This window comes from Corvus hawaiiensis, chromosome 30 (assembly GCF_020740725.1).
Source record: "Corvus hawaiiensis isolate bCorHaw1 chromosome 30, bCorHaw1.pri.cur, whole genome shotgun sequence".
Classification (NCBI taxonomy): domain Eukaryota; kingdom Metazoa; phylum Chordata; class Aves; order Passeriformes; family Corvidae; genus Corvus; species Corvus hawaiiensis.
In genome coordinates, this window is record NC_063242.1 from 14,866,956 (window position 1) to 14,893,911 (window position 26,956).

General features: G+C 38.6%; 1 protein-coding gene across 1 annotated transcript; it reads right to left on the minus strand.

The window, feature by feature from the left end:
• Window positions 1-3,031: 3,031 nt before the first annotated feature.
• RAB12 (RAB12, member RAS oncogene family) lies at window positions 3,032-26,956 on the minus strand. Its single transcript, XM_048289383.1, has 6 exons — window positions 26,620-26,956; window positions 15,054-15,114; window positions 7,189-7,327; window positions 6,578-6,667; window positions 5,527-5,631; window positions 3,032-5,246 (listed from the first exon to the last, which is right to left on the minus strand). Exons 1-6 carry the CDS (start codon window positions 26,861-26,863, stop codon window positions 5,133-5,135), a joined length of 753 nt encoding a protein of 250 aa, XP_048145340.1. The 5' UTR covers window positions 26,864-26,956; the 3' UTR covers window positions 3,032-5,132.

Sequence of the window (26,956 nt, forward strand, 5' to 3'; positions counted from 1 at the left end):
AAAAACCGTTAAGGACTAGCACCTCCAACTGACCCATTTAAACTACTTTAAAAGGTAGATTTGCAATCAGCACAATCAAGAATCTGTATAAACGATGGGAGTAATTTGAAAGGCACAATCCAAGTATTTGTGCCTTTTCTCCCCAAGGAGTGACTGTGAACCTGCCATCAGGAGAGCAAGGAGACGTTTCCATTACAGGAAAAGGACTCTCTGCTTCGGCAAAACCGCTGCCATTTCCACTGAGTGAAAAACTGCCGACACCAGAAGGGAGAATGAATCCACACTGGTTGGTGCAGCTTCTTTTTGTCATTCAGACTGCAGAGATGAACTCATTTCCCAATACAGGAAATTGACCAAGCTGCAAACAGGCTGCATTTCCCATTCCCTGTCTAGAAAAGGTTTTTGTTCACTTTTTTTTTTTTTTTTTTTACTACTTTTGTTGCTCTGTTCCCCTTTTCCTATGTACCTTGCTTTCCTTCCTATCCCAGAAATGTACCTGCTATAAATCTTCCAAATTAGTGCGATGTTGACATGCAAAAGGTAATGGCATGGAATAAAAAGGATCCCAGAACTGATGCCCACATTGACAGCCAGCAGAACAGCCCCGGTTAGACAAACAATAGCACCAGTCTGTAAGAAAACTACTGGCTTCCAAGGCTAGCTGGATTAACTAAAAATCCTTGCCCAAGTCATAAAGACCCACCAAATTTCCAATCCTGCTTTACATCTAGCACTCTAAATAATGATCACTTTATGGTATCACTTTCACAAACAACAATGATAATAACACCAACCAGTTAAGGCAGGCCCTTTGCTGCCAGAAATTCCTGCCCCTTCAGTGTGGTGACATAAATAACAGATTAAATTAAACTACATTAATCTCTGGTTAACAGAGCCCCTTGGGAGACAGTCTTGAAGGGCAAAGGCATCCAAGTAGGCTGGACATGCTTCCAGAAGGAAATCTTAAAGCTGCAGTAGCAGGCCATTCCCATGTGCTGAAAGATGAGCTGGCAGGGAAGAAGACCAGCCTGGCTGAACAGAGCTTTGGCAGCAACTCAGGGAAAAAGAGTTTATGACCTTTGAAAGAATGGGCAGGCAACTAAGGAGGACTACATGGATGTGTTGAGGTTATACAGAGAGAAAATTAGAAGGGCCAGAGCCCAACTAGAACTTACTCTGGCTATTGCCATAAAAGACAACAAAAAACATTTCCATAAATACATCAGCAGCAAAAGGAGGGCTAAGGAGAATTTCCATCCTTTATTATGTTTATGCAGGGGTAAACACAGTGACAAAGGATGAGGAAAAGGCTGAGGGACTTAATGCCCTCTTTGCCTCAGTCTTTAATGGTAAAGCCAGTAGTTCTTTGGGTACCCAGTCCCCTAAGCTGGAAGACAGGGCCAGGGAGCAGAACGAAGCCCTCACAATCCAAAGGAAAACAGTCAGTGACCTGCTATACCAGTTAAGACACATCCAAGTCTATGGGGCTGGATGGGATCCACCCAAGGGTCCTGAGGTAGCTGCTGGTAGTGTTCAACGGGCCACTTCTTGTCATTTTGAATCCTGTGCTTGGTTTCACTACAAAAAAGACACTGAGGCGCTGGAGTGCCCAGGAAACGGCAAGGTAGCTGGGGAAGGGTCTGGAGCACAAGGCTTATGAGGAGTGGCTGAGGGACCAGGGGTTCTTTAGCCTGGAGAAAAGGGGGGACCTCATTGTTCTCTAAAATTACCTGAAAGGAGGCTGTAGCCAGTTGGGGGTCAGTCACTTCTCTCAAGTAATAAGTGACAGAAAAGGAGAAAATGGCCTCAACTTGTGCCAAGGAGGTTTAATTTGGGTATTTTAACTTCCAGTCCTTTTTTCCCCACCTTCTTCTCGTCTTTCTTCAACAGAAGTACCAAATCTTGACATTAGTTATGTATCTCTGCTCTGAAGGAGCAGAACATCTAGTGAAAGGAAAATGTGACTGTCACTATTTTTCTAGCACACAAAGCACAACAGTGCATAATTCAAGATGTCCTAGTAAGCCAGTGGTTTGAGTTTTTTCTGTATTGTGACTATTAGATACGAGAGAAATTTCCAGTGCTCCTATTTTCTGTTCACTTGTGAAGAAATGATTTGTTAACTCAGCCCACTGGCTGAATGTCCACTACAGTCAGGTAAGAGGATTATGGACACAATCAAATACTGTTTCAGTCTCCCAATAGATACAAATTTTAGTTTTGGTAAAAGACACAGTGCTAACTGGACATAATACGATTCCAGGAATTTACTGTACTAAATCCTAACCACATTGAAATCAGCGGCAAACCACCATTCAATGACCACAGCCTATCTAATGATTTCAGTATTTCACTATTTCCCCGATTCAAGAAAGTCAAGAAACCACCACTACTTCAGAGTAGATGATACTAACCAATTTCTGACACTCCTGTGATTTCTGCTTGCCATGCTCGCTCATCAAAAGGCACTCACATTTATTTTGTCCATCATGAAGAACCTGCCAGGGACTAAAGGACCTCAGCAGCACCTGATGAGTTTAGTGGTAAAAAGCATTGTGGGCTCAGTGTGAGAAGGAAACAATCCCTACACACTCCCTGAAGAGTGGGAATGCCCCTCCCTCTAACCAGGGCTTCTAAAGAACAGCAATCTGCTAACTAACACAGACGTGCCAGTGCTCATCTTCCCTTTTTTTTCCATCCTGTGATCCTCAATGGTTGTGCAGACCATTCAAACAGTCCATCATTAGATGGTAACACAGGCTGGGCTGACTGCTGAATTTCCATATGAGACAATGGAGAAGCATGAATAACATTTTTTCCCTGTCCCCTCTTCCCACATTACACCACAAATGCCTGCTAGGTGGAGCAAGGGCATAAATAAACTGGTTTTGATTCATATAAAAGCTGAAGAGATAACATCAGGAGACAAAACCCTCTTCATAGTATAATGGATGCAAAGCACACAGGTTTCCTGAAAATTTTATGATTTCCAATGAATAATCAAATACACTCAAGCACTCAAACACTTATGTCCTTCTTAAATGCAATAGTTTTTAATTTTTGGTACAAGAGACTGAGATCCCAATCTGCCTATATACAAACAGCACAGAATTACAAAAAGAAAGTTCATCTAAGTCAAATTTCTTAATTTTTATTAAATTCAAAAACTGCAGGAAAAAAAATCACAAGTTTCTAGGTACAAATAAAAACAAATCAGCTGAAATAAAATGGTTGTCAAGTTAAAATCCACTTTCCATAATTTTCCCTTCCTTGCTACTGCCCACAGTATCATCTGAACTCCTAGAAGTGCTTTAGAAATCCATTTTATCTCACCAATAGGATAGTAAACTGTAAGTTTACTATGTAAAAAAGCAAACTGCTTAGGCACAAGGTGGCAGAAGACATAAGCACAAATATTAACCATGCTTTCCTTAATTTGTCAGTAGAAATCCAGGTGTGCTACAGGCCTGCATGGCATTGAATTCAGAATGTCAGAGCTTACTCAGTGAAATAAGGGCTTTTTTTTTTTCATTTGTGTTAACAGTTTGTTGTGTCTTTTTTTCTCCCATAAAACAGAGAGAAGCTGTTAAAGTCAGTGGTATACCTTACTGTTCAGTGCCAGAGTTCAGGCTAGAAGAGTGGCAAAAGTGACAAAATGGGTTCCAGCACCAGAGAATGTAAAGTAGAGAAGCTGTAGTGTGAAAGAGACTGGTTCATACTTGTGTTGTCAGTGTAATTAATAGTCTGGCGACCACCTGCTAAGACAGCATGACAAGCAGTCACATGCTATTTGAAGATATCAGCTGGGCCAGGTCATCACTCTCCCAACAGAGCAGTGATCAAGGTGAACAACTAATGTCTGCTGCTCTTCCAACTACACCTAAAGGAACTGTTAAACAGAAAATTAAATCATAACAAAATTAACACAAGTGTTGTTCCATATTCCACATTCTACCTTTTACCCATCACTTGATACTTGCCATTCTAATAACAGGTGCAGTTCCACTGTCATTCATAAATACAAAATTTTATTTGCACTTCATTAGTTTAGAAAGACCACAATGTTTTTCAATACCACAACATTCAGGACACACCAAGTTATTCAAATATGTATCTACTGATTTACCACAGCTAAACTAAACAGTGCATTTAATAAAAGATATACCAAAGATATAATTCACAAGTTCATTATCAGACAAAATCCTAACACAGTATTTGCTTGATGGGAATAATTTCCACCATTAGGAAAGAAAATAATTTTACCTTAGGTTCCCTTCCCCCAACCCTACAGATGTCCAGACAAAAATACACATATATATTCCTTAACACAGGAAAATGTATCATCTTAATTTTTTTTTTTTCAAGAATTTGTCTAGGACAGCAGCATTGCTTTTTATACCTTCCTTTAGAGCTTGAATATATCTCCATTCTTTTATTGAAACTTAATGATTCTTGTAACCAAATTTACGTTTATGCAGAAAATTATATATGCTATTTCAAAGTGCAATCTTAGATCTGCACCAGGTGTGATGTCTCAGTACACAAAGAAAGGGTGCAGCATTAAACAAAATAAATAAAAGACTGCCAAAAATTAAACTTAGCTTTTCAATAAATCCAGTCAGCAGAGGATGCTACAGCCAAAAATGTTTTCACTACATTAAAAGGAAACATAATGCTGATTATGGAAGCTTTGTACATAAAGTCCTCTGTTTTTAAAAAATTTGTCTTTAAAATAGTTAGCAAAGCACCATATACTTATCTTCATACCAGAAGAGCTTCTGCCTGCCTGTTTATAATAACAAAGAACTATTACAACATTTATGTCAAGAATAGGTATAGATTTAATTTCTCCTCCTCCTCAACTGGATGTGTGGCAAACCCCCACCGACTGTACAGTATTTATAACACTGGGGCAATGAATGAAACATCATTGTGAGGGAGAGGGGTAATAATTAAATGTTATAGTTGAATCCTACATAGGATTGCATATTTGCATATTTACAAGTTAGTGTGTAGCTCTGACTCGAATAACAAAGTGCAACGAGAAACTGCCAAATGATTGTAGTGCAGAGTAGTACAGATACTTCCTTTACCCTCCTGCTCCTATTTTTCACTCTAGAGGAAGTAACAAGTCAACAGCAACGGACATGTGGCCTTGGGGGAGGCAGTTCTGGTGGGATTTCTGGCTCTGGTTGCAGGGACAGGATACTGTTGGACAACTCATTTCTTATAACATCCAGTGGCATCTTAAAGAAAAGAAAAATCACCTGTAAACAGTCATCTGCATAGAAAGAACTCATTTCAAGAGTTCACTGACAGCCAATGCCTCAATTTCAGGATCTTTTAGATCTTACTAGTGAGATGCAGTGGTCAACAGTCTGTGACTGCATCATGCCCACTATATATTATCTAAGATTTTCACCTGACAATCTGTACTTGCTCTCTGTCCTCCCAAGCATGTGCAGTCATTATTTAAACATTGATCACTTGTGTGACCAGAGGAATACTACCACCTCAGTATTTTACCTTTTTCAGAATGTCATCAACAAGTTTTAGAAATATTTCATCCACATTAAAATTATCCTTGGCACTGGCTTCACAGAACCGCATCCCAGTTATCTGCTGTGCAAACTGATGGGAGAGAAAATAAAATAACTCCATGAAAATATGTGCAAACAGCAACAGATAGCAAATATATCCTCCTCATAAAACCTTAAAAAAAGTCCCAAACACACAACTTTCCCCAGATCTGTGACTGCACTCTAATTCAGCTAATAATCCTGAATCTGCATGGTACAGCAAATATTGCAACATATAGCTAATTTTTGCTTAAAGTAAGTTTATTGGAAAAGCATTCTGCATTTGTTCAGACTTACATCTGAGAAATTCATGTATTCAGTTGACACATATTGCTGCAGACTGCCAAAAAGTAAGAACCCAGAACAGCTAATCTCAACTTCATTATTCAAAATGTAGAAAAGGGAAGTACAGATGCAAGAATTAGCCTTGATTCCAAAAGTCTGGAATTAGCCTTCACTTCCAAATGTTTGTGTATGCCCATACTGACATTGTTCTGACCAAGATGGTGCTGAGTATCACACTACAACAAACATACACTCTTGCCATGTTCCTTAACACTTTTGGGGTTGCACGAGAACAAAAGGAACATGAAAGCAAAGGTGAGCCAAATAATCAAGCAGGGCTGTTGCCTGTCCAAAAATGGTACTGAGAAGCAAACATCTGAAAGAAGGCCCACAAAGATTTCCTGAATAGAGATACATCTCCATTAGTAATTCAAGTCTTCACTACCCCTTCAGAGCCCAAAAGGAGTATCCCCTACACTACTGTACAGTGTAACCCAACTTGTAGCTTACTCTTTCTTCAGACCAAAACCACACTACTCCAGCAGGAACACAGATAACTGCACTTTATATACAAATAAACACCATATGGATTTTGAGAGACAACCACCACCACCACTCTTAATACACTCCCTGCATCCAAAAGTCTGAACAAGAGCAGCCATGGACCATCAGCAGCAATGCCACAACAGCTTTGCCTCTATACCTGTCCTTACCTTCTCTCCCTGCTGCCGAGTAATCTCTCGATCAACTTCACAGTCCAGTTTATTTCCAACTAATAGAAGCTCTGCATCTTCTGAAGCATACTGCAATTAAAACATTTCTAATTAACTAAACCTAGAAATGTAAGATTTTGTGACTCAAACACAATACAAAAAAAGGGAAATTCCTCTACTAAATAAGGAGTCACACTGACAGAGTTTATAGGTAAACATTCTTCCCAGCATTGTTTCAAAAATTTTCAGTTTTTAAATTCCATTTTTAAAACGTGACTTGAGAACTAGCTGTTCTAGTTTATCTGAGAATGAACATAATGACCTTATTTCACAGACAGGAAACAAACCCTCCTCCCCCCACTGCACAGGTTAATGAGCAGTGTTACAGATTTTCACTGACACTTCTAACTGGGACAATTCTAGTTCAAGAAAGCAGGAGTGGACAATCATTTTGCAACAAAAACACATCAATGTTAAATCCTGGCTAAAAGACATCACTGAAAATTAGCTGACAGTAGTTTATTAATTCTAAATTGATGACGCAAATTTCTTTGAGGGGAAAAAAACGCTTGTTAAAAAAAGCATGTAAAAATAAAATACTTAAGGCATACCTTATCAATCATTTTCATCCATTTTGGTAAATCGTCAAATGTTTCCTTCTTGGTGATATCATACACCAAAATAATTCCCTTGGCACTTCTGTAATAAGCTGAGGTAATGCTGTTGAATCTCTCCTGACCTGCTGTGTCCCTAAGAAGCAGCAGCAAACAGTGGCACAAATATTTCACCAATTTGCAAAGTACAGAATAACTTTGTTTACATTTTAATAACATCCCCACATTCATTAGAGACACTACATTTCCTTCTACATGTATGAATGTCAGGAAAAAAAATGGAGCAGTACTTTCAATCATAAAAAGTTTTCACATTAAAACTTTACCCCATACTAACTTCACCAAGAAAGGCCACCAAACATTTCTATATGTGTCTGAGAACGAACCTATCCAATGAAAATGTACCAGGAGATAAAACCAGTTTTGAGTTATTGGGGTTTGTTGTTTGTGGTCTTTTGGTTTGGTTTTTTAACAGCCCTGAAAAAATTAATGGATACATGCTTATCAAACACATCCAGACACCCAACTATAAAATGAGCACTGCACTGATAATTTTGATTTGAGCTTTCAGACTCTTTTTGGATCAACCACAGCAATACAGCCATGGCTCTAAAACTACTGCAGAACCTACTGGCACAGAAGTGAATGAAAAGAGTGAGCAATCACTAAGTGGCAAAACTCTTGCAAGTAGGTACCTGACTTTCACACTCACATCTACTTATCTGAGGTGTGCAAGTAACATTTCCATGCTCACTGTCAGCACTGTAGGTATTTCAGACAGGGTGCATTCACACTGGAGGCTATTTTCCAGCCATGACACTAAGTCATCCATACTAGCTATGGCTTCTGTTCCAAAGTAGATGAGACAGAAGGGTTATTTTTTATTGAACCATGGAAGCTTTTGAACTGCTTTTAATCACATCATCAAGCCTGCCTAGGGAAGATTTTTGGCAGTTATACTAAAAAAATAGCTGGTGCATATCCTAAGTCTTAAAATGTGACTGGCATCTCAACTGGAAAGTAAGTTATATGGTGCTCCAAAGTGATCAAGCATTTGCTGCTTGAGTTCAGCCTCCAAAATCAATGGATAATTTTGAAATTTCTCTGTTAGAACAAGTCAAAAGATGGATCAAAATTAAAAGGGGAGGGAGGAAAATTGTGTGCATGCGTGTTGCGACTCAAAAATTCAAAATGAATCCTTTTCAACAGTCACATTTTAGACAAAAGGAGGAGAATGAACTTGGGAATGAGATTAACAATGGAGACCTGAAACACTTGTTACCAAGAAAAAAAAAAGGTCATGTTCACAAAATGCCACATTCATTGTCCTGAAGATTCAATCCCTTTAAGGTCTATGCACAACAAGCAGCAGAATAAACTACCACAAACCTAACTCTTCATAAAATTTTTAGGAATTTCAAGAAAGCGAGTTTCAAAGTGAAGTACTTAACTTTCCCCTGAAATTGCCACAAGTGTACTTGATAGCAACAAATATCTGCTAGTGATTTTTATAAAGTAAAGCAGTGTCCACTGGAAAAAGATTTGGAACCTCTGCTTCATAGCCTGCAGGAAAATAATGACTTATACTTCACTGCAAGCCAATGACACTGCAACATGGGGCAGAAGAGAACAAATTCCTATTGCATCCATTTTTGCTTTATTTTTATTCAAATCCCGTTTTCAGAACTTTAGAATTACATTCATACAAACCTCTGGGACCCTACAGAAGATGAAAACAGGTAGTCTGTTTCAATAAGGTCAAGCATCAGTAATATTGCAGACCAGTTTTACAGGGTTAATTGGTTGCTTTCTTATCACTAATGAGGCATTTTTTCTAAAGCAATACAAGTTCTGGCAGCTGAAATTATATATATATATATTACTCAGATCACGTAACTCTGCATTCTTTTCTATTACTTCTTTATTATGGTCAGATTCATTTTTTGGGAAGTCTTTTGGATGTTCAGTCCATTAAAAACTTAAAAATTTTAGTATGAACCGTTGATTTTCCACATATGGATAACATTGCTCTAGTCCTTATGAACAGAATGCTCAGAATTATGACCTCGCAGAGCAGCCCCTGTCATCTGTTGCTAATCCATCCTACTGATCAAGTGTATTTGGGATGGGATTTAGCTCCATCATTCTGAGCACATGTAACTGCATGGCAGGTGGAAGGGCATACCTCAGGTGGGAGAATACACCAATTCTATCTTTGCTTAGAGCAATGGGAAAAATTGCTTCTTGGTTTTGTCTGTTTGTTTTGCTGGCCAGTCTTTTCCCTCTTTTCTGTGCCCCTAGTGGAACATAGATATAAAGGGGATACTTCAGAGTCACCTGTTTGTGCCTTCAGGTGAGTGCTAAGGACTTTTACGAACTCCATCACAAGGTACCAGATCACTAAGTTCATAAATTATAAACACAGAGGGGAAACAAACACACTGATATTCAACTACCCTCCCTGAAGCCAGTCATCAGTGCACTGGATAAGTAGGCCACAAAGAGAACTATGCAACATTACACAACTCTCCCACTCCAGCTATCTCCAATCCCACATTTCCCCATGCCTGCTGAGTGCTCTATCTCCAAGTCCACCTGGTACTATCAGCTTCTCCTTTCTCCACAACACCCTCAGGCTCTTTAAAAGTTTATAGCATTCCTAGGCTTGCTGCACCCTGGGCTCCCATTTGTGTAGGTCCTTCATCCAAATGTCACACAACCTGTAGTCTGGCTTGCTGGCTATTTGGGACACACCACATGCTGTGGCCAGTTTAAAACACCCATGGACAGCCTGGCTGCCCACTACCTATAATAAATGGCCAGATGACCATTGACTGCCACCTGAGTCACACCAATTACAGTGGATTATGGCTGACTTTCTTCGCCTTGCTTGAAGTCACTGACTGCCCCACACTTCACCTCTCCTGCTGCAGCAGGTGGAAATGAAACCAGTCAGCAGGTTTCTGATTGTGAGTGTGATATTCTAACCCTTATTTCCTTTGAAAAGTGGAAGAAAATAAGCTGAATTTGCTGTCTCTAACATTACATTGTATTAGTCTTCAAACTGTAAGGTGAAAGTTGGAACACTATTTCTGCAATAAGTAAGTCTAGAATGCAACCCCAGCTACCTAAGTAAACTACAGTTTGAGAAGAGTATCAAGTTGATCTTTAGCATGGAAAATCTCATCTTCTACCAGCTGCTATCATATTTTTCATGAAAATGTGCAGCAAATTCTTCCAGTGTTGAGGAAAAAATGACAACCCCTAATGCAGAGCTAACATTAAAAGTATATCCAATTTCAAATGCCTTCTTCTCATGTGCAGGGCTGGAGCAATTATTCTTGCTACATTATTTTTGTGGATGTATTACCCTCCTGCAGCTGGAGTAACTTAGTAAGGATAGCTACTGAAGCACTAGTGGAAAGCTAGAAGAAGAGATGACCCCTATTTAACCGGGCTAACAGTACATAACTTCATGACTTTATGAACGGTACTAAGTGCTACTAGTTCTTTATTTGCTCTGGTCAGAATCAACACAACAGCAAAAGTCAGTTCAATTTAGTTCCAATTAAACTCCAGAAATTCAAATAAGAAATTAATACAACCTAAACAATGACTTGGCATAACTGAAAAAAAATCCCATTAGACTACTTTTTTTTTTAAATACTAAAAGCAGTTTTCTTCTGTTGATTTTTTTTTCCAATAAAGTTTTCTAAATGAAAAGCATTGGTCTTTCTAATTTGTAATCAGAAACATACAGTGACTACTCGAGCAGCTATAATCTGCAATAACAGAATCCAACTGCTTGACTGTTTTTTGCTTCCAAAACAGAAACTAGACATCACTCCAAAAATACAAACATACATTACACCAAACAAAAAAATCACACAAAGCCCATTTTCAAGTGTTGACTTGTCATGTTCTATGGCAGACTGTATAAAACACAATACAAATACAGTTAATCTTAATTAAAATTGGTTTGGATAATTTCTCTTTTACATAAATGTTCTCTGTGTCTATCTAAACCAGTTGAAACAAACACATGGACAGACTCAAAACTGTCTCTTGGATCTCCAGTTAATGTTTTATGACTGGTGGTGTAAAGTGGCAATAGAAGTGAAAATATTTTGAAATTTACAAAAAAATTTAACACTAATTTAACCCTTTCACATGCTCCATGCTTTAATGGAATCTACATGCAATATTTTTAAAAACACTTTAAAGTAGTTTTAGAGGTTAATTCTACCTGTCAAACAGATTTTTTTTCCTCCCATAAACCACAAATATATTTAAGATCTTTTATTATATAAATAATTTATTTCAAAGGTACTGAACCAAAGAAACTACATTCTTATATATTCTAGGACAGTGATTTTCCAAGACAACTTTCTCTTAGAAAACCCAGCAGGCAGAATGTGAACTTTTACGAGAATGCACTGGTTTGAAACACCTTCAGAAACAAAGCAAGCTTGTCTTGTTCCCAGGTTGCTGGCTACATTGGGCATTAAACCTGTAGAGGCATCAGAGAGCTCCCTTGGCTCCCCAGTGAGGAACTGGGTGCAGTGGCAGGGCATAACTGCTTCCCACAACCAGGTCCTTCCTTTCAGAGGGGAAGCTGGAAGTGACCATGTCAGCTGCTTGTGTCAGTGACTGCCCAGATTACTCAGGTGAGAGGGCACAGTCAGGCACCTGCCTGTCCTGCTTCAAAGCATCAGTGAGAGGTTCCTATTATTTGATCCAGTTTTCCAGCTTTGAAGAAGCACTGATTCACAGATGCTTGGATTTACCTGGACACTTACACTATCCAGTAGTTCCAGTTACTCTACCTCATGGCTTGAGCTGCATGCAGGCATTACTTCTCACAGGACACAGGAGCTTGTGTCAGCCTAGAACTGCAAGGCAGAAGCTGATTTACTGTATCCTACCACTTCTGGCAACCCAAGGGGCACTACTAACTGTTCCACATGGCACAGAACAGGTGGATACTACTCTCTGTTCTCAGTGAAGCTCTATCATTACATCATCTAAGAAGTAGAAGGTTGTTTCCAAACTGGAAGTTGGGGAAATAAGGGAAGCAGGGACCAGACAGGAAGCTAGAGGTGAGAGCAGACACCTCCGTGATCCTCAGGGCACAGCTGCCAATTATGAAAGGAACACAGGAGACAAGCCCTTTTGTATTCTACTCTCCTAACAGCAGCAGGTGTGAAAGCTGCTTTCAAAAGGACATCTTGCACACCTAATTGCTTGAAATATTCAACACAGTACTGTTTTAATGCATCTTTTGATAAACTCAAGTGGTAGAGCTTTGCGGAAAACACTCTGCTGATAGCAGTCAGGGGAGAGACAGGTCAAGTGACCATAAAAATACCAAAGTGAAACTTAAAAAAAACCTGTTCTTGTTTCACTCTTGAAGTAGAATCACCAAATTACTAAAAAACATAAGCAAAATTGCATGCTTTGAAATGTACCTTTAGTAATTTTAAGGAAACAGATAAGCGTAACTTCAGAAATTATCTGTTCACTGAATAAAATAGTTTTCTTGTAGTAAAGTTACTGCAATCAATGTACGTAACACTACCAGGAAGTATGAGGCAACCAAAATTCTGTCACTGTGTAGGTATGAAAGGAGACTGTTTTAGCCATGCAACTGAACTCTGCATTCCTAAACTTCCAAGTGTTTGACTTGGTAGACTGCTTTCCTCTTCAATCTAACCACTGGAGGTACAATAAGGAGCTGAGGGAGCTGGGGTTGTTTAGCCTGGAGAGGAGGCGGCTCAGGGGTGACCTTGTCATTCTCTACAACTCCCTGAAAGGTGGCTTTAGCCAGGTGGGGGTCGGCCTCTTCTCACGAGTAACAAGGGACAGGACAAGAGGAAACAGCCCCAAGTTCCACTAGGGGAGGTTTAGATTGGCTACTAGGAAAAAAATCTCTTCACCAAAAGGATTGTCAAGCATTGAAACAGGCTGCCCAGGGCAGTGGTTGAGTCACCTTAACAGACATGACCCTTGGGGACAGTGTCTAGTGGGGGACTTGGCAGCACTGGGTTAATGGTTGGACTCATTGATCTTAAGGGTCTTTTTAAACCTAAATGATTCTGTGATAATAAGAGTTTATAGGTAGGCCCAACAACATACACAACACAATTCAGAATTCATTAGCAAAAGTCATGCTTATCTAATTGCTTTTCTAAAAAACTAAAAGTATGCCAAGGCAGTTTTAAAGATTAAGTATAAGAACAACATTTTAACAGCCACTGTTGGAGACAAAGTGACACTTAGGAGCAGGATGTCATGTTCATGAATTTTATCATATTTTAAAATATCTCTTTACATTGTGTTTTCCTTGCCATTTTAGTAGGGCTTCCCACAGGAGTTATTATCTCATCTTAGCAACCTATGAACTTTTAAACTTAATTTTTGAAGTTTCCTATATCCTACTAGCATATTCTCAATATGTGGAAAATAATGGTTTAAACATCTCTTTTCCAAAAAAAACTTCATTCCTAGAATATATTTATTCAACATGAGAATTGTTTTTATAAGCTTAGCACATTTCACAGTACGAATGCATATTAGGCATACATTAGCATCTCCACATCAGAATTTTTTGTTACCTCTGTCAGCTTCAGCAGACCCTGGCTAACAATTGCTAGCTCAACTGCCAGTCTTGTGGTCATAGGTTTCCAAACAGGGACAGATGAATGAAGACATGCCACTAACATTCAAGTGTTAGGTGACTGATGAGACCAAAGATGAAGCAGCAGTTAACTCAGAGGGAAGCAAGACAGACACATGGTGTGACAGACAGAATTGATGGTGACCTGCCAAGAGGAGTTAGTAAACTGAATTCACTGCATCTATGTAGTTAAGAACAAAAAACTACCAGAAAATCCCAAAAGTGTAATAAAAAGAATATTTAGAGCTTTTCCCCCCCTCCATGGATTGTTAGCAGCTTAAACAGTTTAACTACAATGCCAATTATGCATCACACACTGTTAATAAACCAAAGCTAAGCTTCTACACAGTAGTATGTAAGATTAATGTATAGAACATAGCTGGTTTATTCTCTCATAATTATGTTTATGTATTGTACTGCTCTGCAAAACAAAGGAGCTGTTAAGCTCAATAATTTCTAAACAACAAAAATTGTATTTATCACTAACATGGAGAACCATTACCAGAAAACATGTAGCCTACTCCAGAAAGGAAGAGTTTAGCTCAGACATTGAACTTCCTGTAGTAGGACATCAGTACCAGTAAAGGTACAGTCTTATTTGCATGAAATTGCTTTATTTTTCCATGCTGTTTAGAGTGGATATGATTTACTTAAGTCTTGAATGCCCTTTGCTTTGAAGTTATTTAAAAACAGTGTCAAAGAAACAGCACTGCCTATACCAAGTTTTAGAAAAACAGATTAGAAAATACTTCACAGTTGCTTTATGATTGCTGTTACAATGAAGGTCAGTTTTAATCAGTCCAGAAAAACAAAGAAAACAAAATGCACTTTCTCTAATGTCTATTTAACACAGTCAACTTTTGTTGTTTGTAGAACTCCTATTTCTTGTGTAGGTGATGTCATTCTTCCAGGAAAAGGGGCTCGAGGCCTTTGTGATGCATTAATATTTCAGTAATTACACTCATGCCCTACTTCTAACTTTATCTCTCCTTCTCCTCCTTTACCCTCACAAAAATCTAAGAGCTATTTGATTTTGTTTAAGTCTTGTGGGGATGGAGGAGAGAAGTAACAGGGTAAGAGCTAAACCAGCTTATAACAGTTAATAGTAGTATTAGACAAGCATATTAATTCATGCTAGAACATAAAAATTAAAACATACTGCTGGTTGCATGTTTGTTTTACTTACCAGATTTGTAATCTAATTTTCTTTCCTCTTAGCTCTACTGTTTTGATTTTAAAATCAACACCTATAAATAAAATACAGTAAACAGAAAAGGAGGAATAAGAAGCAAAAGTAATGAGGGTGCAATTATTATTTTTTGACACTTTTTATTTTAGATCAACTTGTAACAGTCTGAACAAGCAGAAGGGTTTGCACCACTATGGGTCAACTCAGGAACATCATGGGGATTTGACAACCACTATATAGCCTGTGAGCCATCCAATTTGGCAACATCACAACATAAACCTTCCACTTCATGCAAAATTTCCAGCAGCAGGTAAACCCAACACAACAGTAAAACAACAGGCACAGTATGATTGTTCCTCTCCTGTTCACCTTGACTGTCAAGGACAAGCCTGTTCTACTTCCAACTGGCACAGATGCCCTGGAGGCATGGAGCAAATCCAATCCCTCCACATCAGTTTTGCTGTTTGTGAAGCAGCAACAATACAGGTCTGGCTTCCAGGATGGATGCTTAGCATCTGTAAAGTGCTGTAGTAGAAGTGCTGGAATTGAGGTTGGTTTATAAAGAAGTTTGTCAGCACTGTCATTGTTAACTCCTACAAATATTTATTAGCAAACTTCTTATATTCAAAGAGGGCATTTGACTTTTAAAATTCATTTTATACCTGTATGGTATTTTTATTCACCACCTCAAAACTCCAGTCACATTTTGAATGCATGCTAAATATCAAAGATAGAACCACAAAGACTTTGTTATACAGAAAGATTTTAACTTCTATTAAAAAAAATACTGCTGGCCACCAACACAAGACATACTGTGGTCAAACAATACCTAGACACAAAAGATTACCACCTTAACTACAAAAATATTTCAGCGAATAAATGTCCTAGAATATCATAGATTTGTAGATTGTGAACCTGTTTATTTTAGGATACATTTGTATGAAGATTTTTGTTTCAGTTCTTCCTTCTAAACATCATCCCTCCTAACAGTGCTAAATCAAAAAGGGAGAAATAAAAAGACATGAGAACACGGTTCAGACCCATACACTCAAGCAATAGAAACATAATGTGTTGGAAACACTTTTGCTATTTCACATGCAATTGTAAACTAAGAACAGGGATGAAACTGAAGAGGAAAAATGGTTTTTATTTTCTCAAACAAGAACTACACATTTTCCCGAAGACTACCCGTGGTAAAAATTGGGTGTCCCTGCTAATATTAAGAAATGAGATTGAATTTTGACAGAAGGGGCTGAACTTGGCCATTATATCCCTACTTTTAGTTTGCAGAGCAGGTGGACATGGTTCAGTCAGATTAAATAAATGGAAGGATCACTGACCTTCATTCTCCTAAACAAATATCCCCTCTAACAGCTTGCAGCTGGACATTGTTTATTGATAAAACTAATGGTCATCACACCATGACATTTGTTCTCGTTCTCCATGTCCTTAATAGAGTCTAGCACACTTAATCACCAATTCTTGGAGAGCTATTCAAGACGTATGATGCCTGTACTTCACTTACCAACAGGTATCTCATTCAAACCCCAGGAATGAAACTGTTAAACTGATTTGTACTAAACAGTCTAAAATCTTAATGGCAATTTTCAAGTATTCAATGCAAATTGACAAAAGTATTAGAATTATTAAAATTTCAAAGAATTTATTAATCCTAACTTCAAGAAATCTTTTTGTACACTTCTGAAAAGCAGCTGTCTGCTAGTGCAAAAGCAGAAGAGAAATGACCCAGCTATGTTCTAGTATCCAAAGTGTGCGAAATGAGAACTCTTGTAATTCTATTCTAATAATGGTATATTTTTAAAGAAACACATCCATTTCTACTGTTATAAGCCTTTTCTCTATATAAATGCATTTAAAATATAAAATGCAATTGTCTTAATAGTCACAACCTTGTCTACAAGATAGTAACTTTACTTAATTAACTGTAATTGCTTGCCTCAAATCTCTTCTGTCCTCAAGGAAGTTTGAATATAACTGCCCAGACATCTCAATCCCAATTCCCAATCCTGCCATTCTGTCATGCACAACATATTATATTATTTGCCATTTATCTGATATTAAAAAAGTCTAAACCATCTCTGATCCCAAGGTGAGTGTTAAAACTGCCACAGGGACTTCATGAGAGTTTCAATAACTACAAAACCAAAGTATTTTTATTTTTATGGAAGTGGTTTATACACTGCTGTCTTACACAAACCAAGAAACAAAAAGCTTTTGTTATATTTTTAAAAATGAAAAATAATGAACTATGGAGAGAAAATTCAACTGTTGTAATAAACCACATTTTCAACCTGGGACTTCCTGGGACTGGAAGGCACAATATATGAATAAAATGAAGTAGAAAAAAGCCTACGTATTAAAGAGATGGTTTCAAAATAAATAATATGTCAACAGTATTCTTATTTTAAAGGCAGATCTTTCTGTTAATCATCCTAAAGTTATACCATGAAATATTTCCCTACTGTGAAATTTTGCAAGGAACAATACATACAAGTAACAGTTTTGGAAAAGCAGACAATCTTCTACAGAATTGTTTGAATCATTTAATACTTAAGTCAGACAGAATGCCAGAACTGTGCAGAGGTTGCTCAACTACTTTTTATAATTAGTAATGCTCTGCAAGCATCAACACAATACCAAAAGCATCATGTCTGCCAATACTGAAGGAAAAAATCAGGCAGCTTTCCTTTTGCACACGAAGAAACAAATTCCTAAGCCTGTCAGGTTTCATTAGCATGTTTCACCATAGACTGCCAAAGCCAGTGCTCTGAGTTTACATACAAATTAGTAATTCAATTAAAACAACAACACAATAATTTGTTTTCCACTTCAATTTCAAATATTGCATTGAATTAAGAAAAAGGTCAATGAAAGAAACTATTTAGCTTGACATATGTTAATGGAAATACCTAAATGAAAAGTTTTGCTATCCATACAATTACTCTTGACAACTCCATTAAATCTGAACAACATATCTTATAAAAAGAAGTGATTTTAAAAAACTCTCTTTAGCTGCTACAACACCAGCAAACTATCAGTGGTTTGCATGCTACCTAGCTTGCATTTAAAGGCCTGCTGGCTAATTTATTGTCAGTGAATAAGAAAATATACACATGCCAGGAAATCTGACAAGTGCATGTGCTTATGACCATACTGAAGTGTGCCACTTGCCAGGTCACAGTGATGTAAGGGGAACCAAAAGGTTTATTGCAATCTCCCCTCCCATTAAAAAGCCAGCCTTGTCTCTACGTATCAGGCTAGCACGGGTAACAGGCAATCAATAATTTTCCAGATTTATTACACTCAGACAACAAGTAAATCCAAATCACCATCTCTCTTTTTATGGATTAAAATGGTATGTGTTTTGGATGTCACATTTTGACCCTCATTTTTCGCTGGAAAGGCCTTTTTCAGGAGTCCAAACAAACATCTTATGAGAACTAATGAAAAATGCACAAAAATACAGATCTCAGTCTCTGGTTTGGGTTTCTGATTTTGCACTTATTTAAGCATTTGAAGGTATACTGATTGAGCTTGCCCTACAACATAAAACTGCAAAGGAGCAACTCTTCTCTCCCCACAGCCTACATATATGTCAAAGAAGGCATTAAGGACAGCACCACTAACGTGGTGTGTATCACGTAAGTAAAGGATTTGCAACATTTTATATATACATTATAACCATATATATATGGTTGTTCTTAGTAGCACATGAACTTTGGATGAAAAACATACTTTGTGCAAAGAACATATATTACAACATGCACTCAACTGAAGCTATGCCTGCCTCCTCCAGGAAAAACAAAGGGCTACTAGGATAGAAGGGTTTAAAAGTATATTAAACACACAGCCAAAGAACCCATCTGCACTCTTTTCAAAACTAAACAGCCTTAAAAGAAAGAGAACAGAGACTCAAAATAGAAGTTCTAGATAAGGGCAAGTCACTGAGGATGACATCTCTTGTCAATGAACCAAACTTGAAACTGTTTCAAACTCAAGACTGAAATCCTATAAAAATGAAACCTAGCCCAGAACTGACTACAGTAGGTTAATTTCTCACCCCAAACAGGAACTAGAAGTCATCTACTAAAGCACAAACTGAAATACAACTGGGTGCAGTGTTTCTTTTTAAAGCTAAAAGTATTTGTTTAGAAATAAAATAGCAAAGAAACTTCTTACTATCCACTTTGTGTTTAAGTTTGCAATATTTAATTTCTTTTCATAAGAGACAGAAAAAGAAAGTGGAAACAGTTTTGCTTAATGCACACAGAGTGACCTTTCAGTGGACAAGATTTCCTGGTAACAAAGTTAATGGAAGAGCTGGGAAAACAGATGCAAATAGAGCACAAAAAACCCCTCCAACTAAAATCAATTCCAATGGATTCAGTTTTCAGAGGCCTATTAGTGATTTGCATCAAAGTAATTCAATCAGTGAAAGATAATCAGACTGTGCTTAAAGAAACACAATCAGTTTAAAAATTCAGAGGTTATATACCAATTAGCCATTGAAACAGACATATAATTTGAAGACTATGACAGGTTATTTAATTTGGACATCTGACAGCATAATGCAAAAATTTTTCTTACTTATGCTACATTCAATAACTGAGGTCACATGAGTTTTGACGTAATAACCATCTTTATTAGTCCTGGTCTGTAACTCAAACAATACAATACTTACACCTATCCCAAAACTGCCAAAGTCAACGAAAAGATGCTCAAGAGCATGCTTTCTGATTACTATCATCTTGAGGGGGTGGGGGGGAGCAATCCACAACAAAAGGTACATAGGGAGGACAGGAAAAGGTTATAGAAACTGCTCCCAGGAAAAAAAGCCCAAACCCATTTTGTCTTATTTTAATTGAAGCTCTAGGGCAAGCACTTAGTTTTTAAAACACACCAAAGTGGAAATGCCTCTTTCAAACTGCATGTTATAAATTAAAAAAATTTAAAGAAGAGATTTGGAATCATTTAGTGCTGAGTCAGATATAAGTCTGTGTGGGGATTATTTTAGAGGCAGGTAAAATACATTGTCCATAGAGCTTCAAACATGTAATTCTAGAATGATTAACATGCAGACATTTGAGACTGCTCGCCTAAAATAAAAGTGTACCCATACCTCAACTGGCAACTGTGCTACAGACTAGAATGAAACAGATACCAAATATTTTTCTTCTGTATAATATACATGCAGTGAGTAGATTTTGAAGGTGTACTGTCAAGTGATTTTTTTCAATACACGTCTTCTAAACATTTCAGATGCTTGGTACTTCCCAATTCAGTGAGAATGGAGAAAATTATAATTTCTTTACATTCTTGTGAACAGTAAAATCGTAAGGCCTTTCAGAAAATGTAGGCTTTTGACACTATTTAGGATACTAAGTTCAAAGCATGCACCAAAATGTTGGTGAACAGAACGAGGTGGAAGAAGAAATTGGAAGGAGTATTTCTCTGTGGTTTCATGAACAAGACTTCTTTTCAAACTTCTGATTATAAAACAGAAAAACACACTGAGCTACTGGTCTGCAACTGCCTGACATGAAAGGAAAACTGAATGGAAAAAGAAAGGTTATTTCACGAGCAACACTATTTAGATTTTTAGAAGGCAGAACCTATTTCAAAATCAGACTGAAATCAGCATTTTGTTTTGAGCATCAAGTTTCCCTCTCCTTGGGATATCAGCAGAAATGAGTTGTAGAAGTGTTGCTACCCAACTTCCAGAAGGCCCAGGGAATCATATGGCCCTATTTTCTTCTTTTTCTTCGCTACTGACACGCTCAGCTGTTCACAGCAGAGACTGAGTCTGACAGCTGCATTCCACTCTCCTTGCAAACTAAGCTCCCCATTTGACACCATTCAAGTGGCCTCTTCACTCTGCCTGTTGTTTTACTTGCGTATTCTCATATATGTCCTGACTAGGTGCTACAAGGCTCTCTGACAGTCCTGTAGTGTTGATATAACCCAGTGCCCGAATATTTCTATCAGCTGAAGTTAACATCTAGTTTATAAACAAAAAAAAAAGAAGTCAACTTCAAATTTACTCTTCCTTGTAACCTCTTGTTAATTAAAAACCCCATACCTTCACAAAACCCTGTTCCTAAACCCTAATAATTTAAATTATCTACCTACATTTTCCTGTTTTAAATTATGGTTTTGTTCACTTACGAGGATTCAAATGATTATGCATAGCAAACCATTGCTGACTATACCAAATGCTGTAAAATACACTTAGTTGACACATCTGAGGCAAACAATGACTGGCCAGGTGTTTTCACTTGCTGGAGTCTCTATGTTGTCTATTACAAGTGACTACACTGCTCCTAAAGGTAAAAGGCAACTTCCAGGGGACACAGGCTTCTGTCATAATTTGCACTTCTTAAGACAAACAAGGAGGTTCATATGTGCTCCCTGATTATCTTAAGGTCTTGTGGAAGACAAAACTGTTTTTCTCTGTGAGTTTCCAGCCTCCTGCTCTTCTCTGTTTATAGTTTGGCAAGAAACTGCAGTAGCACCATTAATAAGGTATTGGTATGGTTTATTTACACCACTCTGCACTAGTCAAAAAGCCAACACATAAAGCCAGCTGTATTAATACCCTGGATATACAAAAGAACAGTCACTTCTCAAAGAAATACTTATCCCTCATCAAAACTTCCTTCCTTTTATTTATACAACAGCAGAAATTTCTCACCTTGTGTTTAGAGCTGTTTCTTGATTAAAGCAAGAACATCTTACTGTTACTTCGTCACAATGTGGTAAACTAAGAAACATCTATTTCTACTCTTTCTCCCCTCCCCCCACACCAAGTAAGCTTTCAGTGCCATCTTATTGAAGGGCGAAAAATTTTTAAAGAAAAATTAAAATGAATTATACTTGTCAGAGAGTCCACGGGCACACAAGTGTATCAAAGAGAGAAATGTTCTTCTGGTTCACTCAGGGTGATTTTCTGAAAATTTTATAGATTGTTCTTCATCTCAGATCACATCTAATTACTAAATTTATTTTTAAGCCATAATTTTGATTTACTGAAAAAAAAAATCCAAATTATTAGTAAGCCACATACTATGTTTACAGTGCCTGTAAGAATGAATACTGATTAGATAACCAAAAAGATTGAGGAGCAACTTAAAGGGCAGTTCTGAAAAATGGCAGGTACTTTGAAAATGAGTAGTCTGATACTTTTAAGTGAAAATAATTATATGACAAGCTTATGGGAATGAAACTGAACACTTATGCTGTTAGCCCACATTTTTTAAGGATAAAGAGAACGAAGACAGGTTTGAATTGTGACAGAAACCCCAAGCATATGTATACATACATATAGAAAGATATATATGTGTATATTTGTACATCACATATAAATATCTATATACTGAAGACAGAAGTTGCCTTACTTAAGAGTATTCTGATAAAATACAAAGCTAAAGTTTTCATTATTGTTTTCTGCACTAGGAATTTTGCAAGGACATGGGTATTTTAAAAAAATTAATAGGAAAAATACCACTTGGAAGGAAAAAGCTATGGACCTCTGAAAATCTTAGGCATTTCCAACTTCCATACCATTTCACATGAAGGTGAAACAAGGTCAAAGAGCATTTCTGTGAAGTCGAAGGAGTCTTGCACCACAGTGCATTTACATGCCACTGATCTGGATCCCCCAGGCTGCTATTAGCCCAGCACAGATCACAGGTCACTAAATTCCCATCCTGATCCACAACAAACCTTCCCATTACAAACTCCACCTATTATTTTGCTTGTAAATGAGGACAGAAGGAAGCTTTAGTGTTTACTACAAGTGATACTTTGGTTTCCTATGAACAGCTGGTAAAAGAGCCAGCAAGGCACAAGGCACATGAACTGCACTGGCATCATCAAGGGCAAGGCCTCTTTCCTGGGATGATTTTAGACCTGGTGAAAAAGAGCTGAAAGATAAGACTAGGTCTCAAGAGACTTTACATACTGAGCCAGCATGTAAAACAAAAGCTGAGGAGCTCAACTTGATTTGAGGGACCAGGACAATCAGCATCCTGAGAGGTGAGTCAGTACAGGGCCTCAGGTTTGGGAGAGCAGGAACCTCAGGTTCAGAGAATAAAACCCAGAGAGAAGTGTAATAATCTGTGGCAAAATTAGATCGACAGGAAATACTGCTGACTACAGAATTCTGTAGATCTGTCATGGAAGAAAAACAGCAGAGACACTGAGAATGAACTAAGATTTGGTGGATTAGGTAGGACATACAACCATGAGACTGAGCAGTAGTTGGACAGACGCTGGGAAGAGAACAGAGTCCACTGAATATTAAATAAAGGGACTCTGATGAAAAAGAGGGCGAGATAGCACCATTAAGATCTATATATATATATATATATATATATATATATATTTAACATCACCACTATGGAGATGTGAATTAGGATATCTTTTAGGATAAGAACTAGTCAGGGAAGAAGCAGAGGCAAACACTTTTTCTTCACCCCCATCCTTGAATCTTCTTACAAACGCAGCAATGAGTATCTACTACCTGTGGAAAGATCATCCTTTTCCACCCCATATTTGGCGTATTTTTTTTATTTGTCAACTCTGGAAAACCTTCGACTGATAGCTTTGGATTCTGCTCCTATGTGAATAATGCAGGTGCATGGGGGGAGGCAACAAATAATAAATGGAGATCAAATTTTACTTTAAAAGTGTAGATTTATATTTGTTGACAAAGCTAATATGTCAATATTAGCCTTGAACAAGTTATCATTCCATTACAGAAAGACAGTGGATTTAACACTGGCATGGAGAAAGTAATTTTACATTTTTCAAAAATCAGTAAATATTTGAGCATGCTGGGTATTCTCAGTGCTATGTAAATAGCAGATTTAAGGAGACACAATATTCCACGCAAATAATTTCATGCCCAAAATAAATACATCAAAAGAATTTTAGATCAACAGCACATTGTGTACCGTTATGAATAATGTGCTGAAATCTGCCAAGCTATTTTTGAACACTTTCAAAGAAGTTCCGTATCTGAGCTGAGACTGAAGACATGTTGATGTGTTTTTATTAGAGAATTTTCTTTACCAATCTGGCAATGTAGTCTTCTTAAATTAGCATTTAAATACTGTATCTTTCTTAACTGATTCCACACCTTCCCTTTTCTGCAGAAACACTCCACTTTTCAATGACACGGCATTATTATCAGCACTTAGGGACAGGAGACAGAAAAGGTCTTTGTACATTTGCAATTCTTTCACTGTCGGAGGAAGTCCTCTGAGTAGCCTCTGCTTTCATACAAAAGCTTAAGGTGCTAAATGTTGTTCTCTTTGTCCTACACATCCACAGGTTTAATATAAAAGCATGAAAGTAAGGTTGAGACCATTAAAACCAAGGTAAGGAAATATGTGTTCCAGCATTCCATTTTAAATACAGCTTTGCTAATATAAGGTACATAAAAGAACATGCAGTTTTTTGGTTGGTTACATAGCCTTTTCAAATTAAATCTCAATATATATATTCAGTTTAGATAACTTCCTCTGAAACTGGATCAGTCACAGGGTTTTCACTGATGTTTCAAAACACATTCTCCACTTGCAATTCTTGAAAACCACTGCAGTTAATGGTGACAAAGGAAGAGCTTTAGGATTTCAACTGTGTATTAGAGGCTGAACTCAGGTTGTTTTGGAGTGTGGGTTATTTTCAATCTATATGAAATGTAAATACCAGAGGTTACTTTTTCTTACTTTATAGTGCAAAAAAAAGCAGCGTATGAGCTGACTATGAAAAGCTCTTTCATTTAGCATTCAAAAGATCTGGGGGAATCTCAACAGTTCCCAAGTTTAGTCTGAGGACCTTGAAAGAATGCCATTACTATTGAGTCCTTCTACATGTATTTTGGCACAAGTTGATTTCTCTATGCTCCTTTATGTTGGCACAATTTGTACAACAAAATTATGTAACCTTCTGTCTAGCAGCATATCACTACTTATTTCCTGTTTTTTCTTTAAAATAAGGAAACTTTTCTGCTTAAATCACTGTCTCAGTTATTTAGGAAATCAGTTTTGTTCAAAAGGCACCACCCTGGAAGTCTGGACCGGGGTCTAGACCACCTCCTCTCATTTCCCAAGATTCACGGCAGGAAACTAACCCCAATTACAGAGAGCAGCCCAGACTTGAAGCAACCCTTAATGTGGGTCAACCTAAACAAGATGCAGGAGAGTTAAAAACAATGTCTAGACCAGGAGAATGTATAAAGAATGCATTCCTCTATTAGTTGTACTTGAGTTGTTACTATAAATTTAACTAATCTGCTCATCTAGAGAAGCCATCAGCATTTCTTCATTACAACACATCCCTTGAGCATTAATGCCTCTGATATGCTATCACTGTCTTTCTCACTTCTCCAAGGTTAAGTTGCCAACTTCAAATCAAAAAAATTATCAATGTAACAGTGCTACTCTGCACTACCATATCTGGATTCTTAGACAGCCTAGGAAAGAATTAAATAACCGAAAAAACACATATTGAAACAAAAGTATGAGTAACTGTGCATTATTTTCTTATTGGAAGACCGTTTTGGATAGTACTAACTCAGCTTCCAAAAGGCAATATAATCACTTTTCATCAGATGCTATAAACTTCCTCACATTCCAAGCTACAATTAAGTTAGGCATACATATTTTCCAGTGACAGAGACTTTAACAACCACCTTGCTGCAATACTCAAGAGTTCAACTCCAAGGATAGGACTCTAATAACAACGCAGGCTAACTAGCTTGTTTTCCTCCCTTTACACACTCGTGTATTAAAAGACGGTAGGCATTAAATTACCTCCAAGACTCGCACAGATGACTAAACCATGAATAAGACAGCACACTACAGAACTAGAAGCTTGCTCTCTAGTTAGTTGTGTGAAGAGCCAAACACGCAGTGTTCTCAAGAAACAAAACATTAACCTCGGATCTAACATCACAGGGGGTTCTTCATGAAGCCATAGCAGCCATCTGGAGTTAATCTGGCTGCAGTCTGGAAAAGTAGCTGAATACACTGGAAGAGTACACAGAATACACACTGCAACTTTTCAACTCCTGAAATACTTCTGTCTCCTTACACGCAACATCTAAGACTTAAGCACAAAAACCTGCTTTACCAACCATGCCTAATTTTTTGTTTAAATTGTTTGCCGTTAGCAAGGCTGAAACAGGACAGCCAGCAGCTTCTCAGAACTCCCAAAGGTAACTAGGACATCCACGATCCTTCCAAGAAGAGCTGTGAAGCCCCTGAGCTTCCCATGGCCGAGGAACCCACCCGGGGAGACCCAATCCCGCTGGCCTGGGCGGGAAGGGGACGGGGACCACCGCGCGCCGCGGAGGAGCGAAGGGTCTGGGAGGGAATGCCCGGCACGCGGAGAGCGGGCCCGCACTCGGGGAGAGGCGGGACAGGGGCTGGGGAAGGGCGGCCGCCGCACCGAGCCCCGAGTTCCCACGGCCGGGCCCCGAGAGCACGGGGGGAGGAGAGCCCCCTCCCCCGGGACGGGACGGGACGCGCTCCCTTACCCACGGTGGACTTGCAGGCCTCGCAGAAGGTGTCGTCGGTGAATCGCTCCATAAGGCTGGTCTTGCCCACCCCCCGCGACCCGATGATGATCACCTGCAGCTTGAAGTCGGCCGGGCGCGGCGGCTGCTTCCTGCGGCGGGACTGTCCCCCCGAGAGCGCCGGCGACCCCGCCGCCGAACCCGCCCCGAGGTCCAGCCCGCCGCCCCCCGCCCTGCGCTGCGGCAGCCCCGAGCCCGGCTCCATCAGCGACGCATCCGGCGGCGCCGCGCTCCCTCCCCGCCCTCCCCGCCACCGGCGCCGACCACTGCGAGGCAGGGGGAGGAGGGGGCAGCGAGG